Source organism: Phytophthora infestans, genomic scaffold (assembly GCF_000142945.1).
Source record: "Phytophthora infestans T30-4 supercont1.223 genomic scaffold, whole genome shotgun sequence".
NCBI lineage: Eukaryota > Oomycota > Peronosporomycetes > Peronosporales > Peronosporaceae > Phytophthora > Phytophthora infestans.
The window spans coordinates 109,784-124,564 of NW_003303536.1; the positions used below are offsets into that span (position 1 = coordinate 109,784).

Here is a 14,781-nt window from a genome sequence, read left to right on the forward strand (position 1 = left end):
TAACAGGCACAGATTCGAGTGTCTAATGACTGATTCTGAATCAGCACAAAATGAACACACTTGAATGCATAAAAAAATGCTACAGCTTGAATATTTTTATTAAATATTTAAATTGTAACACTTTTAATTTTCTTTCAAAGTAGCGAGTTTCGTATGCGAAGTGGTTAATAGTCAGTTTATTACAAGCTTAACCAGATGCAAGCTGGACAGATATTCTTTGTATTGATGCAATTTAGGTTTCAGCGTGCACGACGCTGAACTAAATATATTATTTAGCGTTTTTAGACTGAAGTGCAGAAGGTACAGTGATAGCCAACAACAATAAAGAGACTTTGCCAAGATCACTAGCGTAAGCGTTTATGAGCATGGTAAGTATGTGCTAGGGGTTCAGTCTTTTGTACCGGTAGAAATATACTGGGAACTCAGCATTTTGTAGCAAATGAAACGCAGATTTATGAAATTTAAGAAGTCGATTTAGGCACACGGGGGACTCAGAGGATTTGGACTAATTATCCCGCCGAAGCGAAGCGAAGGCGGGAAGGCAAAAATCTAAAGTAAAACCTAAATTACCGCCGCGTAGCGGCGGCGCTCGGCTAGTAAAAGCAGCAACTCGTCGAGAGCATGTTTAGTGCTTCTTGCCACCGTTCTTGGACTTGCGGATTTTCTTCTTGGCTGCAGGCGGCGATCCAGCATCTTGGTTCGACTGGGTCTTGAGCTCTAGCTCACCGAGTAGCTCGTTAGCAATCGCATCAGCCGCCTCAGCAGCATCAACCTCCCGACGGCCCTTGGCACCCTCAACGGCCCTCTCCGTGAACTTGGCCATGAACTTGGCCGACTCAATCACTCGCGGGTCCTCGTGTCCGAACGCCTCCTTCATGAGCGAATACACCTTCTTCTCGTACATCAGAGCCTCACGGTAGCCGCCAGCCAGACCGCACGCCAGAGCCATTTGATGGAGAACGTTAGCCGCTTGATTGCGGTCAAACTCGCCGCGACGGAGAGACTCACGGTGGCACATCAGAGCCAGCGTAATCTGCCCCACATCCTGGCACATTATACCCATTTTGAAGTAGAGCGAGCTAATCTCAGGGAAGTGAGGGCCGCAGCAGAACTCCAGCAGGTAAATAGCACGGCGGATGTGTGGCACCGCCAGGTCCGTCTGGGCGTTCGCATGCAGGAACAACGCCAAATTAGCGTGCGCGTAAGCCGTGTCATGATAATCGATACCTCGGAGCTGTGTGTACAACGCCAGTGCTCGCTGCTGCTGCGCAATAGCTCCAGCAACGTCACCAGCGTGGTAGAGTACAGTAGCGAGCGACGAGCTGCAGAGTGCAGCGTCCTCGTGGGCTGCACCACACACCTGGAAGAGCAGAGATGATGCTTCCTGAAGAAACTCGTATGCACTTGACAGTGCGCCCTGGCTCAAGTGCATACGACCACGTTCAAGGAGCTGCTTAGCACGAGTCAACGGGTGTGCAGGCAAAGAAGTCTTGACGACAGGCACGACACCACTAATGTCATCCAAGCTGATTGGAGACGACGATGAGAACTCGTAGTTACGGCTCACCACACGGAGACCCAGACGCTGACACAGACGCCGCAACATGACAGACTTACTCACACGGCCAACAAGGTAGACAGCATTTTCACCACGAGATTCGTCACGGCCAGGGCCCCAAAGAGTCAGCTTGTAGTCGAAGCGGGCCTTAATCTCCATGTCAATGCGCGTCCACAGCGTCTTGGAATCCAGTGAGGTCGTTGTGGTAGCATCAGTACTACAGGTTTCGTCTGCCTTCTCCGAAACAGCAGCTGAGCTCGATCCAAGAATGCCGTTGAGGAGCTTCACAATGGCGGTTCCCGGGGCGGCCCGAATGGAGTCGTTGGAGTTCAAAACATCAGCCAGGATATGCTTCGCAACACGCGCGATCATCTCCACCTCAAGTATCTCCAGCAAGTACTTGGAAATACCGCTAATGGCCTCTAGCTTCTTGGCAAGCGAGGCCAAACGACCCAGGTAACGCATGTTGATACCGCAAGAGTGCATCAGCTGCGTGAGGGCGTAGCCATCGGCGGGGGCTATAGCTCCACGACGAACATCAGCGACAAACGCCGGCACAACGATCCGCTGCATATACTCCGCGGCGTCCTTCGCCGCTGCCTTGTCAGCCTCACGCTGCTCCGAATCGGTGGAAGCCGCATAGTCCATGAAGACGTTTGGGTTGAGCAGCACTGGAGGGATCTCTTCGTCTTCTTCTTCCTCTTGCTCGTTCTCCTCAGTGTCCTTCTTCTCAGCATCATTCTTTATCGAGGCGTTATCTTCCGTACCCTTTTCCTCCTTCTTCGCAGCCTTGCGCACCTCACGGATGGCGCGGCGAGCCTGGTTTTCCTTCCAGAGCGAGTACAGCTGAACCAGCTCCGGTCGCAGCAGAGCTGCATAGCCTTCATCATTACGCGTAAAGCACAATCCGTCCTCTTCAGGCACAACATCCTTATTTTCCTTGGAATTCTTCCTAGCAGCGCCGCGGTTCTTGTAAAATGTCCAATCCTTCGGAGTAATGCGGACGAGATCCAGGACATACAGACGTCCATCCGAGCCTTGAATTCCCTTGGCCTCAACAGCACCACAAATGGTGGTCACGTCAGTGCTGGCCTCACCACTGCTCACGAGGGGTATATCTAAAGCCTCCTGCTCCTTCTCAGCAGCCACATCTTCTTCACTTTTGCCTAGGGGTTTGATGCTACGCTCGGCGATGTGCAGTTTTTTTCCTGCCTCAAGCATGAGCTCGTGCATCGTGCTATTGGATGCAATAGTCTTTCCGTGGTCCACCGAGCCATACACAAGCTTCGATGCAGCGTCGCCCATCAGGATTCCCGGGATAAGGCTCTGGGCAATGACACGAACACCAAGGTAGTCCACCACAGTCGTGGCCAAAGTGTGCAGATCCCTTACATCGGCATCATTAAAGGCCTTGACACCCTGTAAGTCGCGGTTGGCGGCCGAGTAGGCATTTTCCTCACCTCCAGCAGCGTCCTTGGTAGACTTCCCGTCAATGGACACGGAGAAGAAGATATTGTTGAAAACATAGACGTGAGCACTCTTGTCGTCCATGGGGTTGATAGGAGGAATGTTGCCCTCGACAATTGCCACTGCGCCCTTAGTCGCAGCCTCCACAAACTCCGCAACAATCTTATACATGACACGAGCACGCACAATCTCCGCCTTCAGTGTGTCCTTGGGCAATTCGCGGCAGCACTGGTATTCTTCATTCCAGTCGCGCAACACACCACGCTCGTCCATGCCGTAAGTGGTACAAAGCTCATCTTCGGCACGGTTAAGGTCATACGAGTGCTCCTCCATCGCTGCAGCAACAGGCGTGTTCCACGGAAGTTTCCCACCCAAACTGGAACCAGCAGCTACCATCCATTCAATCGAAGAAGGCCCCTCCTTAGCCAGTGAAGCAGCCTTAGCGAGGAGAGCACCATATGACTCCTTGAACTTCGGTGACACATTGCTCAGGACGTCAACCAACAAGTGTGAGTGGGCAGGAACAGTCTTGTGCGGACGTGGGTCGAACTTGGTGGCAGTCGAGCGGTTCACGAAGAAGCCGTTGACGTGCGACGTGATGTGGTAGCGACTGTTGTCACCAGCGGCGACCACTTCCAAGTACAGCAGGTCGCCCGCCAGCTTGCGCGGTCCTGGGGGTGGATTGTAGCCCGAGAACACGATGCTCTGAACACAGGCAGGGAGTTTGGCGATTGGCTGCTGCTCCTGTTCCTTCTGGTTGGTTTCGTTTTGCTGCTGCTGCTTTTGCTTGTGTTGGTTCTTTTTCCCTTTCTTCCCTTTCTTGATTTTAGCAGGCGTATCCGTTTGCTCCGACTCCTCCTTCACGGCGGTGGTGGCACCAGGGAAGGAGTAAAATTCCGAGAGCTCGGGTTTAACGGGAATCTCGATGCCCTCAAGCTTGTGGTGGATTTCACGCAGACGCTTGAGTTGTTGTTCTGAAATCTCCTTGAGCTTCTGTTCGTCAATTTCCTTGCTGTCGGCAGGCTCCTCGACCTTGTCGGCAGTCTCCGGCTGGGTCTCGAGCTCTACGGCGGCCTGGGGAATAGGTGGGTTGCTTAGCACGTCACGGAAGCGACGCACCTGGGCGCGCGCCTTGCGGGCGTCGTACTTGTCCAGCATCATGCGCAACGTGACACCATCCGTCACATTCTCGTATTCGCTGAGCTCCACGAAGTCATTGAGCGGCTCCCAGGTGTCGTCCGTAAGGCGCTTGGCTTCCAAGTGGTAGCACGTGTAGCATGCTAGCGCTGGGAACTCGCCAATAAGCTGGCGTAGCGCCAAGACAGTGTCCGAGGGGCTCACGCTCTCCAAACGCAAGGGTTGGCCTGTTTTACCGGCGGGAGGTGCTACGAGCACGCTAAAAGACGATTCGTCCACCTCCACAGCTTCTTCCTGCTGCTGCATCGGCTCGATGGTGTCGCTACTGCCCATGCTGAGAACGGAAATCTTGCTGCTGCTGCTAGCTGTGCAAAAATGCAAGTGCGTTGCAATGTGTGGTGCGAGCCTGTCGTACCGGAATGCGAGTACAGAGGATTGGAATTACATGTTTTATGGTTTAGACCTAGGATTTACAAGAAGTGTTTGAAATCCTTCTTAAGTGCATATACATGTTCGCTAATGGTTCATTCATGCTTGAAGTATAATATTACGCATTGAAAAACGGGTCAGATTTAAATATGCCAGTAATTCGCCGATCCATCGTGGCGGCTGGTTCTTCACTGTCACGCCGCCCGCTTGCCTCCTTTGCACTCCGTACCATGAGCTGCGATGAACGTGCTAAGTCTGACGCCGCGGCCTCGTCGGGTGCTGCCTCCACCGCGGGCGATACCATCTTTGACAAGATCATTAACGGGCAAATCCCCACCAAGATTGCGTATGAGGACGAGCAGTGCCTCGCATTTCACGACGTGAACCCGCAAGCGCCCGTGCACATTCTGCTTATCCCCAAGAAGCGCGACGGACTTACGCAGCTCGCGCACGCCGAGGAGCGCCACGAATCCATCCTGGGCCATCTGCTCTACACTGCCAAACAGGTCGCTAACCAGCAGAACTTAGACAAGGGTTTCCGTATCGTTATTAACGATGGGGCGGACGGCTGCCAGTCGGTATTCCACCTACATTTGCACCTTCTTGGAGGGCGCAAGTTGGGCTGGCCCCCTGGGTAATGGAGAGGCGAGCGTGTCGTGCTCGTGATGAAAAAGGGGGGAGAACGAGCATAATGAACTGCGGAGGCAATCGAGTATGTTTGTAGGGAAGAAGCAAAAATGATCTTCAAGGTGATGCATCGCTTTCTATAGCTCTCCGGATTGTCTTCTCTAACACAGTAGATCTAGCCTCGGCCACAAATCTCTTTGTGGAACTGGTCCAGGAATGTTTCCATGAAGGCATGGCGCTCTTCCGCCAGACGTTTTCCTGCATTGGTCTTCATCATGCCACGGAGCTTCAGTAATTTCTGCACGGAGCGGAGCACACTAAGGTCAAAGCCTAAACGTTATCAGCAGTTACAGATAAATTGCGTACCTCGTAGAAATGGTTGATAGTGGTGTTGGGGCGATTCTGGTCCATGTACTGCTCTTTGGTCATGCCGTCGACCGGGCACACATCCGGGTCATAAAGTGGCCGCAGTTTGTGTCCTCCATACGTGAAACAACGTGCAATTCCGATGGCTCCAATCGCATCCTATACAAACAATGGCTCTCATGCGTCACAAACCTGAATCTCAGGGCATTCGTGACAGACAACGAACCAGTCGATCGGCATCCTGGACGCAGCCGTATTCAACAGAAAGCGAACGCTAGCGCGCCAAAATTCATTAATCTCAGCCAGCAATAATTGGTTCAACGACCTGGCGTACCGATTCCTTGCCTTCTAGCTCATCTTTGAATCCCATGCTGTCAATAATGGTCATCACACGTTCGATCTTGTCTCCCGAGATGCACTCCGACTGCAGAAAACAAACTGCCCTTTTCGTAGGCTTCTCCTTGCCTCCCTGATACTTCCAGTCGTCAATGTCATGGAGCAATGCTGCTAGATCCACAATCTCCAGATTTTCCTCAGACACGCACTGAACACAATACTTCTCATTAGGTACAGCGCTGAGAATTAAGCACAAGCGACTTCGCGCCCACCTCCTCCTTCGCTAGAGCCCTCGCCAACGTCCAGACGCGCTCAATGTGGCGCCAGTCGTGCGACGCGTCGTTTGTCTTGAGCTGTTGCTCCACGAACGCCGCTGTACGCTGCACCAGTCGAGATGTAGCCATCTGACTTATGGCCAGTCAAATTGCGCACTGCGGCTAATAAGTACTGCATAATAATAAACATGTTTTAATACATGCACTGTGTTGAAGCCAACAATACAATTTGTAGTATCCAATGGATACCATGGTATTTTCTTTTACTAAAATACCCGCCAACTCAAGTCGGGTTGTCTTCTGTTGGCGCCAAACCCATTCTCATTACGGATTGGCCAATAAGCGGTCAATAACTTCAACGTCATTTGAAACTCCTGCTACGGCTCAGTCCCTCACAAACAGGCAAGCCATGAGCAGCTCCCGCACGAGCTCCAGTCGTGGTCCAAGTCGTGGGAACAAGAGCGAGAAGCCTCGCAAAATTACAGCCAAGGCGGATGAGCTGGACGCCTACATGGAGAAACTTTACGATGACGATGTCGAGTCCAAGCTGCAGGGCGCCAAGATGATCCTTGAACTGGCAGAGTATGCAGGCAACATTGAAGTCCTCGTGCAGAATGAATCACTCATGGTCGGTAGAGATCTGAGTAGGTATTCTCGTAGTCGCACACAACAGGTTCACTAACCGGTGCTCGCTTTACACAGAGCCTGTTGTCGCGTGTTCTGAATGACGACTACAAGAAAAGCTACGACTTTTCGCTCATCATGATGCGTATCTTCTGGTGCTTCTCCAACTTCCTACAGTTACATGCGCTACTGGCTAACTACCGCATTGGGGCTATCACACTGAAGATCGTCGAGTTTGAGCTTAAGCGTCACCAGCTACGTCTCGAAGAGGGAAAAATGCTTGAAGCCACCGCACATGAGGCCCCAACAGACGATACCGACTTTGCGCTAGCAAAGCTTGACCGTGAGAAGAAGCGCAACAAAAAGCGCATGAAAAAGCAAGACCAACTGTTGTGAGGAGACTGATCTGGTGGCTGTGCAACCTGGTCGTTAAACTGATAGTTGACTTTTATCTGCAGCTGTGTGTGCTTCAGCGTGCTGCTGAACCTGGCAGAAGACATTCATACCGAGCGCAAGATGGTCAAGCGCAAGATTGTGATTTTCCTGACTAAGGTACGTTAATTTTATTTTTCTGATAGCTCCAAGCACTTACCTTTTTTGGCTTTCGATCTTGGAAAAGTTGTTGGATCGTGTAGCACCCGATCTGGTAATTCTGACTATCACATTCCTCAAGAAGTTGAGCATTTTTGAGGAAAACAAGGACGCAATGATGGAGCTTTCAGTGGTGGAAAAGCTAGTGCGATACCTCAATTGTAACCACGACAAACCCATCCAGACATCACTCAAACTGCTGTTTAACTTGTCCTTCGATCCAACGCTTCGCGAAGTGCTGGTGAGAAATAGTCTTATCCCGAAGCTGGTGGAGCTACTGAAGAAACCTCCTTTTCGAGCGCTTTCCCTACGAATCCTTTACCACCTCAGCATCGACGATCGATGCAAGTCAATGTTCACATACACAGAGGCAGTCCCAATCGTCATGCAACTGGTAATTAATTTCCCACAGAATATCGTGGCGAAGGAGCTGGCTGCGCTGTCTGTGAACCTCAGCCACAACGCGCGCAATGCCGAACTCATGTGCCAGAACCGTGGTCTAGAAGCTCTTGCTTCACGTGTATTTCGCACTCGCGACCCGCTGCTGATGAAGGTGATTCGAAATATTGCACTGTGGTCGTACACGCTGCAGGAAGATTTGGTCAGCGACAAGGCGTACAAGTATCGAGGCATGTGGGCCCCCTTCGTGGTCCCATTTATCGAGCTATGTCTTACTACTGACAACCACGACTTTTCTGTTGAAGTTGTAGCGACGCTAGCAAACATGACGCCAAGTGATCTACCGTCGAAGGGTTCATGGGACAGATTGGTGACAGACCATTCTGTTATCCCGCTACTCAACAAACTCCTTGTACCGGGCTTTTCACAAGATGACATGATTTTGGAAGTCGTACTGTTTGTTAGCACGCTCGCATTGGAACCAAAGTGTGCTCCTCTGCTGTCATCATCTCGACTTGTGCGCACGCTGCACTCACTATTCCAAGAGAAACAGCACGACAACGAGCTCACCTTACAGATCCTTTATGCATTTTATCGCATGCTGAGGCACCCCGATACGTTTGAAGATATTCTCTTTGGTGTCGGCTTTGTGCCGGACTTGCTTCTCGCTGCTGATGCGCCGAATATTGAAGTGCGCCGGATGTGCGACGTTCTCATGGACTTGATTCTCGATCATGACCTCAACGACGGAGGGACCATCGGGGACCTTGGGCATCTCATTCGGCAGCGCCGGTTCGAAATTCATAATGCCGAATACCTCGAGATGATTCACGCTGAAACACACAGCGCAGTATTCCGCAGACACCACGGGATGGATGACAACAGCGGCAAGGAAGACAAGGACGGCGACGATCACTAACTACAGTAGATTATTTCTTACTACTTTATAATCATGAAAAACAACGAGGCGGAGCGCTGTGAAATTTTTTTGGAAAGGTGATTTATTTTCCGAGCGGAGGTAGTACTAAAACGTTATGTGTACGAGCCAAACCTAAAACAAAGAAAGTTAGACCAAACTGCTTCCTGAAATACTGCTGCTCACTCGACTTATCCGATTTTCTTCTTCGTCAAGAAGCCTACCACACTCTTACGATCAATTCGCACGCGAGGCAGTGCTTTTTCCGGCCAGTAGTTGTTGTGTTCGCTATTGATAGACGCTCCAGGTGGAATCACGTACATGTTGTACGGAGAGTCGGCTGCCATCTTCAGCGCGAGTGCTCGAGAGTTGTGCTTTCGCTTGTCCGAATAGCGGACGAGCTGTCGCACAAACTTCCAGTGATCGTACGCGGATTCTAAGCAGAAAAATGCCATCGCCGATTCGTGAAGGTTGCGCACTTCAGTCTCCAGCTTTTCCATCCCCACAGTTCCATCCTGCGTTGCCACGATGTTTTGGCTCGCTGGAAATTGGTCGGGTGTCATCCCGTCGCGCGTACGGCACCAGAAAGCATCGACCCGAAACTTGTGGAAACTGCTAGTATCGGACGCGTCTTGAATCTGAATAAGGCACGACCAACCAACGGCGTTCGTGATGATTGGCAGTTCGCTATCGATCGAGACCTTCTCATCTTCCCCGTCAGTTGTTGGCTTTGTATCAAGACCACAATCGATCAAATCAATCAAAAACTGAGCTGCCCTCCATTCAGCTAGGCGACGAGCATCCACTTCAGTATCCCACGTAGCCCGACAAAGCACATGGTCATCTACTCGTACGACGCAATGGACGCCAGAAGGTGAGCGAGAGTGTCGAGAAAATGACATGCGAGGCAGGTCTTCCACAGCAGTTATGATCTGGAATGAAGAAGAAAAAAAACAGTTAGTTTGAAGCTGTAGGAAAGAGCAGGTAGATTTCATTACTTACACTTGCGATGCCCGACAACATGAGGTCCCGGAAGGAATCAATTGGCGAAACATATGCAAGAGATTTCACGTCCAAAAAGTGAAGAAGTTGTGCCCAGACTGACCGAATCCTGTTGAGTTTGTTTAACATACCGTCAACAGCAGCATTGCAAGCATCAGACTTGGACACCTCCGATGCCTTGAAACGAATGACATCGTTGACATCAACAAGAACTTCATAAATGCCTTCCCGAAGACGTTCCATCCTAATATTCGCAGTGACATTGGGAACGATCCTTCTGTTTTCAGCTCCGCGATACTTCAACGATGCCCGAAGTCGATTGATTCCAGCACAAAGCTCATCTGTAGGAGTAAAGAGACTGCGGATTGCAGCACGGAACTTGGCTTCATCAGAGAGATTGCTCTCGGACCGTTCATCATAGTCTTTTTTCAGCTCGTTCTCGAAAGCTGTAGTCTGTTGTGATGCGATGTGTGCATCCTGTGCCGTTTTAACTCCAGACGGGTCCCAGTCATCATCATCATAGCCGTCCGAATCGTTATCGTAGTCATCGTCATCATCCATCTCATCGTCACTGCATAATATGAGATTGGTCTTCTTCGCTGGGGTTGATGTCGTCGAAGCATTAGATCGGGCTGCTCCAGCTGCACGTGTCGTGTTCGAGCTTCCACTGGTGGAACGTGACGATGCTGGACTAGACTTCATCTTGTTCAGAGATTCCAAAATGTCGCGCCATCTTTCATTGGCAGAACGCTTTGCATCTTTTGCGTTTAGGCATGCCGTCGAAATGGCAAGTGTGTCTCGGACCTTAATAAAATACATGAATAGCGGTGGAACAAGTTTTTCCGATGCTGACACCTACGAAGTAGTAGAGGAAATACACCCCATTAGCGCTCAGCGTTGTGTCACTAACGTATATATTGTCTTACCTTGTCGCGATTCTTCGCTTGAGTCTCGTTACCAGCCATCAATGATGTGGGGGTTTGTCTTAGCCGGTTATTATAGCTTGCCAGCAATGCCTTCCACGTCTTCACTATCCCATCCAATGTATTAATCAGAGTCCATGTCGCCTTATCCTTTGCAACTTCAATAGACGGTCCTTCCCCACAAGCCTTAACCACATCTTCAGATGCACTGAGCACGCATCTAACAAAACCATTCTGCTGTGTCGCGGTACGCCAGATCTAAATAAATTATACCACACACACGTTAAAATAACCACGCACGGGCCACGTGATTAGGTACAAGTGTTTACCGTGAAACTCGACGATAGCCGAATTTTTTCCGATCTGACACCCAGATCCCACACAATTGCTCTGATGGTTGCGATAACCTTTTCTCGATCTCGGAAGAGAAGCACTAAAAGCTCTTGATAGATATCCGACTTCGCCTTGGCGACTTCATCTTCGGAGCGGACAGGGGGGGCATCACGGGTAATATCTGATCCGCTTCGGTCCTCCATAAATAAGCTTGCTGGATTCGTTGCAGCACTGTCATTAACTCGCTCAGTGTTTCTTTCCTCGCGTGGTGCATGCACTGGTGCTTGTGATTCTGGTGCTGCATACGATATGCGAGGACGAGGAGCACCACGCGCGTCTTCATAATACTCCTTTGCATGTGGGGCATAGCGCCGCTTCTTCAAAATACCCATAGACCTTAGCTCTGTGTCCCTGCTCTCCCCGTTTTCGGCGATTCGGGTGCTCTCTTGTCTATCGGTCATCCCATCGTACCCATTTTCGTGTACACTGGCCATCTCATCGTCGTCATTGAGCTCATATGAGCTATCTTGGTGAGGCTGAGTCCTTTCACTGGTAGCAGGTTCAGATTCACTCTTGATCTGTTCTGCGCCGCCCCGCATCAGGCTCTCCTCATATTGATCGATCAATTCCATCAGGAACGCCATAAGTGCGTCAACAACTTCGCTTTTCGTGCTTGGGAAAGATGACCCTCGCCTACAGATGAGAGGAAATTCTTGGATGTACGCCACTATATCATAAACACCATCGTCAGGATCCCGGCTAGGTTTTTCGTGAAACTGTAGATGGTAAGAGCACATAAGTTTCACGAAGTCGTAATCTATATGCCAAAATGACAATGAACGTACCCACACAATCTTCTTAGCGACGAGATAGTTGAAAGCCGCATCCTTCACCTTTCTGGTTTCATTATCTTTGCAAAATCCGAAGTGAGACTTCAAGTGCGACAGCATTTCACTGTACAACCTTTGGTGTTCCCTCACTGCCCTTATCAGCCTCGATAGTGCCCCGATTGTGGCATCCCGATCAAATGTACCTGAGCAATCGAATGATAAATGCCCTAAACGGACGCGAGCGATGTACTGAGCCCCAACTTTCTTCAGCTCGCGCCGAAGCTGAATAGAATGTCATGTCAGTCATGTAGTAATAGTTATACATCATCCTAAAACACACCTTAAGTCCTGCCGCCAATGTAAAGTCCTTGCTCATCTTCAGCACTGGAACAGTTTGAGCAGCACTAGATAGCTCTTCAATCGATGACACAATGTCAACATTAGGACAGACCAAGGCCAGTAGATACGATCGGCCTTCGTCACAACCGAAGGTCCTGGGTTTGGCAGCAGTGTCAATACCACTCAGTTGTCTCTCCTGATACTCGGGGGAAGGAGCCAGGGACGGCGTTGGAGCATTGGCACACGTAAAATTTTGCTTCGCTGCTCTAGTCTGCTGAGGTGTAGCAATATCCATTGCAAATGTTACTCGTCTTTTCGCGAGGCGTGACTTCGATGGTTGCGAGTGTTTCGGACACAGTGTTAAAGCAGGTTTGCTGTTGTAGCTCTCGTCTTCAGGTCGTCCTGGTAGCATATCGACCGTCATGTCTTCAACGGCCTGTTCCAGCCCCTCCGCATCGGCCATGACGATATCCTTTTCCACAGAAACTAAATGTTCAGCTTCTTCGGCCGTGATCGCATCATACCAATGCAGAAACTTGTCGGTAAGCTGGAAGGTCCTATCCGCTATCAAGGTCTTTCGCGTGTCTCCAGTGAAAGTCTTGACGTACATCAGCATTTTTTTTGCTGAGTGCAGTCGTTGCACTGCCATTCGATCCTGCTGAATCATCGCATCATAACGTTTTACTAGCTGCTGGTGATGTATCAGTATCTCATCTAGAGCACGTAGCATGCGTCCTGGAGTGCGTCCCTGTCTCGGATCGGGCTGCACCGACATCCCCATGCGTATAAAGCGCAGCACCACCGTCCTTTTGGCAGATCTGTCCTGATCGTACTTGACCCTGATCTCTGCTCCCACTGCTGCTACGTCCTTATGCAGCTGCTTGAGTTTTCTGGGACAGAGGAGGAAATCTTGTACGTCCATGCCGACTAAAAAATCATCCGATTCGATTGTGTAAATGGGATCAGTGTATCCATCAGCCAGTTCATCAATAAATTCCATCGGATACCGGGGCGCCTCAGTCTTCTGTACGCGAAACACGTGAGAGTCCATGAGAGCAGACACCGAGAGGCCAAAATGCGTGGCCAATGCCAGGTTCGTGACGGGGCTGCGAGGCAGCGAATAGTGGACCTCGTACGCATGGCCTAGCGACAGCAGCTTCCGCGTGGCGAGAGCGACCTCCATGCGCCACAGACGCACGCCCATGTCAAAGGCCAGGGCCTTGTTGGTCTCGGGTAGAGAGAACGATGACTGTGCGCTCTCCTCCAACGGACCCATGCACTTACGAGCAGATTTTTTTTTGTCTAGCCCTCGGAGTGGTTCGTGCAACCTTAACTTAAAGTTGTTTTAGCCAATCTGAGACAAATGTGGTTGCTGTATTTCAGTTTCAAAAATTTCAAGGAAACTTATTTCTCTAAATTACCGTATTCGCTTAGATACGAATTTGAAGTGATCACGCTAAGTACGACAGCGGAGGGCCTCATATTTCCAGAACTGCACGACGCCAGAAGCATCCAGACCTCGGGCGGCGCGATCGGTGAGCCCTGCACAGCTGGACCGCACAAGGAAGCGCGAGGAGAGTTCCATCCGCAGCCCTCCAAGAAGACTCGCTTATGAGTGAGGCAAAGGGTGCGCCGCCACATGGTTAGGATGAACTGATCTGCTGCAGATACTGTTTTAGAATTTTCTAACCTTTCTTGTACAAACATTTTAGGGCGGGCCCTGCGAAAGGGAAAGCAGACAGAGCTGAACTACATGTATGCCGCTCTTGGCATGGAAAAGGACGACAGCAGCGATGCCGAAGACGTCGACCAGTCTTCTGATGCCTTGGATGATCCTGCCCCACAGAGTACGATGGAGACGTCATTTTATGTGAAACGTTAATGGTTCTAACAGCGTATATGTTGTGTGTTAGGTCGCAAGGGGAAATCGCAGATAAAGAGGGCCAGAAAGATGCAGCAAAAGCCGTCCAGTACGTTGGATATTGTTGCTTTAACGTTTGCATCAAGTCGCTTACTAACGGAATTTTGGACGCTGCACAAAAATGGATCGATTACTTTCGAAAACATTCTCGGTGGTCTATGTCGGGGCTGGCTTAATGACAGGCACATAGACTTCTGTTTACGAGCAATTGGAGGGGTTGTTGGTGGCTGCTACGTGATCTCGTCACTGATGTGGGATATCGGGTGGCCTTCTACACCAAAAGTATCTATCGGAGAACTTAACTTTGTCCTCCATGCAGTACACCTGGACGGCAATCATTGGGGAGTCATTATCACGCGTTTTCACACGACGGCAACTAGTGTACGACTATTTGTACACATGTACGAGCCTTTGATTAATGCTTCTTATCACAAGGACATGATGAAGATCTGGGAGGGTGTTACTGAGCAAGTGAATCACCCAAAAAGCAAAGCAAAAGAGGGCCTACGCGGGTTCCTCGAGCGGTGGCACGCGTCCTCGATGCCGGATGTGGAATTGGAGATCCAGGACGTTGAGTGGGTGTTTTCACTGCAACAACCAGATGGATCTAGTTGCGGCGTATTAGTTATAGCACAATGCTACAATTACCTTACTGGAAACACCACACAGCAAACCTACGACGTCACCAAGCACGACATCAAAGTGATG

At 50.3% G+C, this 14,781-nt stretch overlaps 5 protein-coding genes across 5 annotated transcripts; 2 read left to right on the plus strand and 3 right to left on the minus strand.

Annotated features, from left to right (window-relative positions):
* Positions 1 to 625: 625 nt before the first annotated feature.
* PITG_21010 (eukaryotic translation initiation factor 3 subunit, putative) lies at positions 626 to 4,495 on the minus strand (the record flags this gene model as incomplete). Its single annotated transcript, XM_002895210.1, has 1 exon — positions 626 to 4,495. One exon carries the CDS (start codon positions 4,493 to 4,495, stop codon positions 626 to 628), a length of 3,870 nt encoding a protein of 1,289 aa, XP_002895256.1.
* Positions 4,496 to 4,747: 252 nt separating this feature from the next.
* On the plus strand, positions 4,748 to 5,355 carry PITG_21011 (14 kDa zinc-binding protein; the record flags this gene model as incomplete). Its single annotated transcript, XM_002895211.1, has 1 exon — positions 4,748 to 5,355. One exon carries the CDS (start codon positions 4,822 to 4,824, stop codon positions 5,227 to 5,229), a length of 408 nt encoding a protein of 135 aa, XP_002895257.1.
* A 38-nt stretch (positions 5,356 to 5,393) lies between these two features.
* On the minus strand, positions 5,394 to 6,324 carry PITG_21012 (uncharacterized protein; the record flags this gene model as incomplete). The annotated part of the gene is made up of 5 exons (XM_002895212.1): positions 5,394 to 5,516; positions 5,585 to 5,743; positions 5,811 to 5,858; positions 5,919 to 6,116; positions 6,193 to 6,324. The coding sequence occupies 5 exons, from the start codon at positions 6,322 to 6,324 to the stop codon at positions 5,394 to 5,396; spliced, it is 660 nt and encodes a 219-aa protein (XP_002895258.1).
* A 280-nt stretch (positions 6,325 to 6,604) lies between these two features.
* Positions 6,605 to 8,728, plus strand: PITG_21013 (kinesin-associated protein, putative; the record flags this gene model as incomplete). Its single annotated transcript, XM_002895213.1, has 4 exons — positions 6,605 to 6,823; positions 6,898 to 7,211; positions 7,278 to 7,371; positions 7,439 to 8,728. 4 exons carry the CDS (start codon positions 6,605 to 6,607, stop codon positions 8,726 to 8,728), a joined length of 1,917 nt encoding a protein of 638 aa, XP_002895259.1.
* A 2,233-nt stretch (positions 8,729 to 10,961) lies between these two features.
* Positions 10,962 to 13,442, minus strand: PITG_21014 (uncharacterized protein; the record flags this gene model as incomplete). Its single annotated transcript, XM_002895214.1, has 4 exons — positions 10,962 to 11,759; positions 11,829 to 11,893; positions 12,017 to 12,095; positions 12,154 to 13,442. The coding sequence occupies 4 exons, from the start codon at positions 13,426 to 13,428 to the stop codon at positions 10,962 to 10,964; spliced, it is 2,217 nt and encodes a 738-aa protein (XP_002895260.1).
* Between the last annotated feature and the right edge of the window lie 1,339 nt (positions 13,443 to 14,781).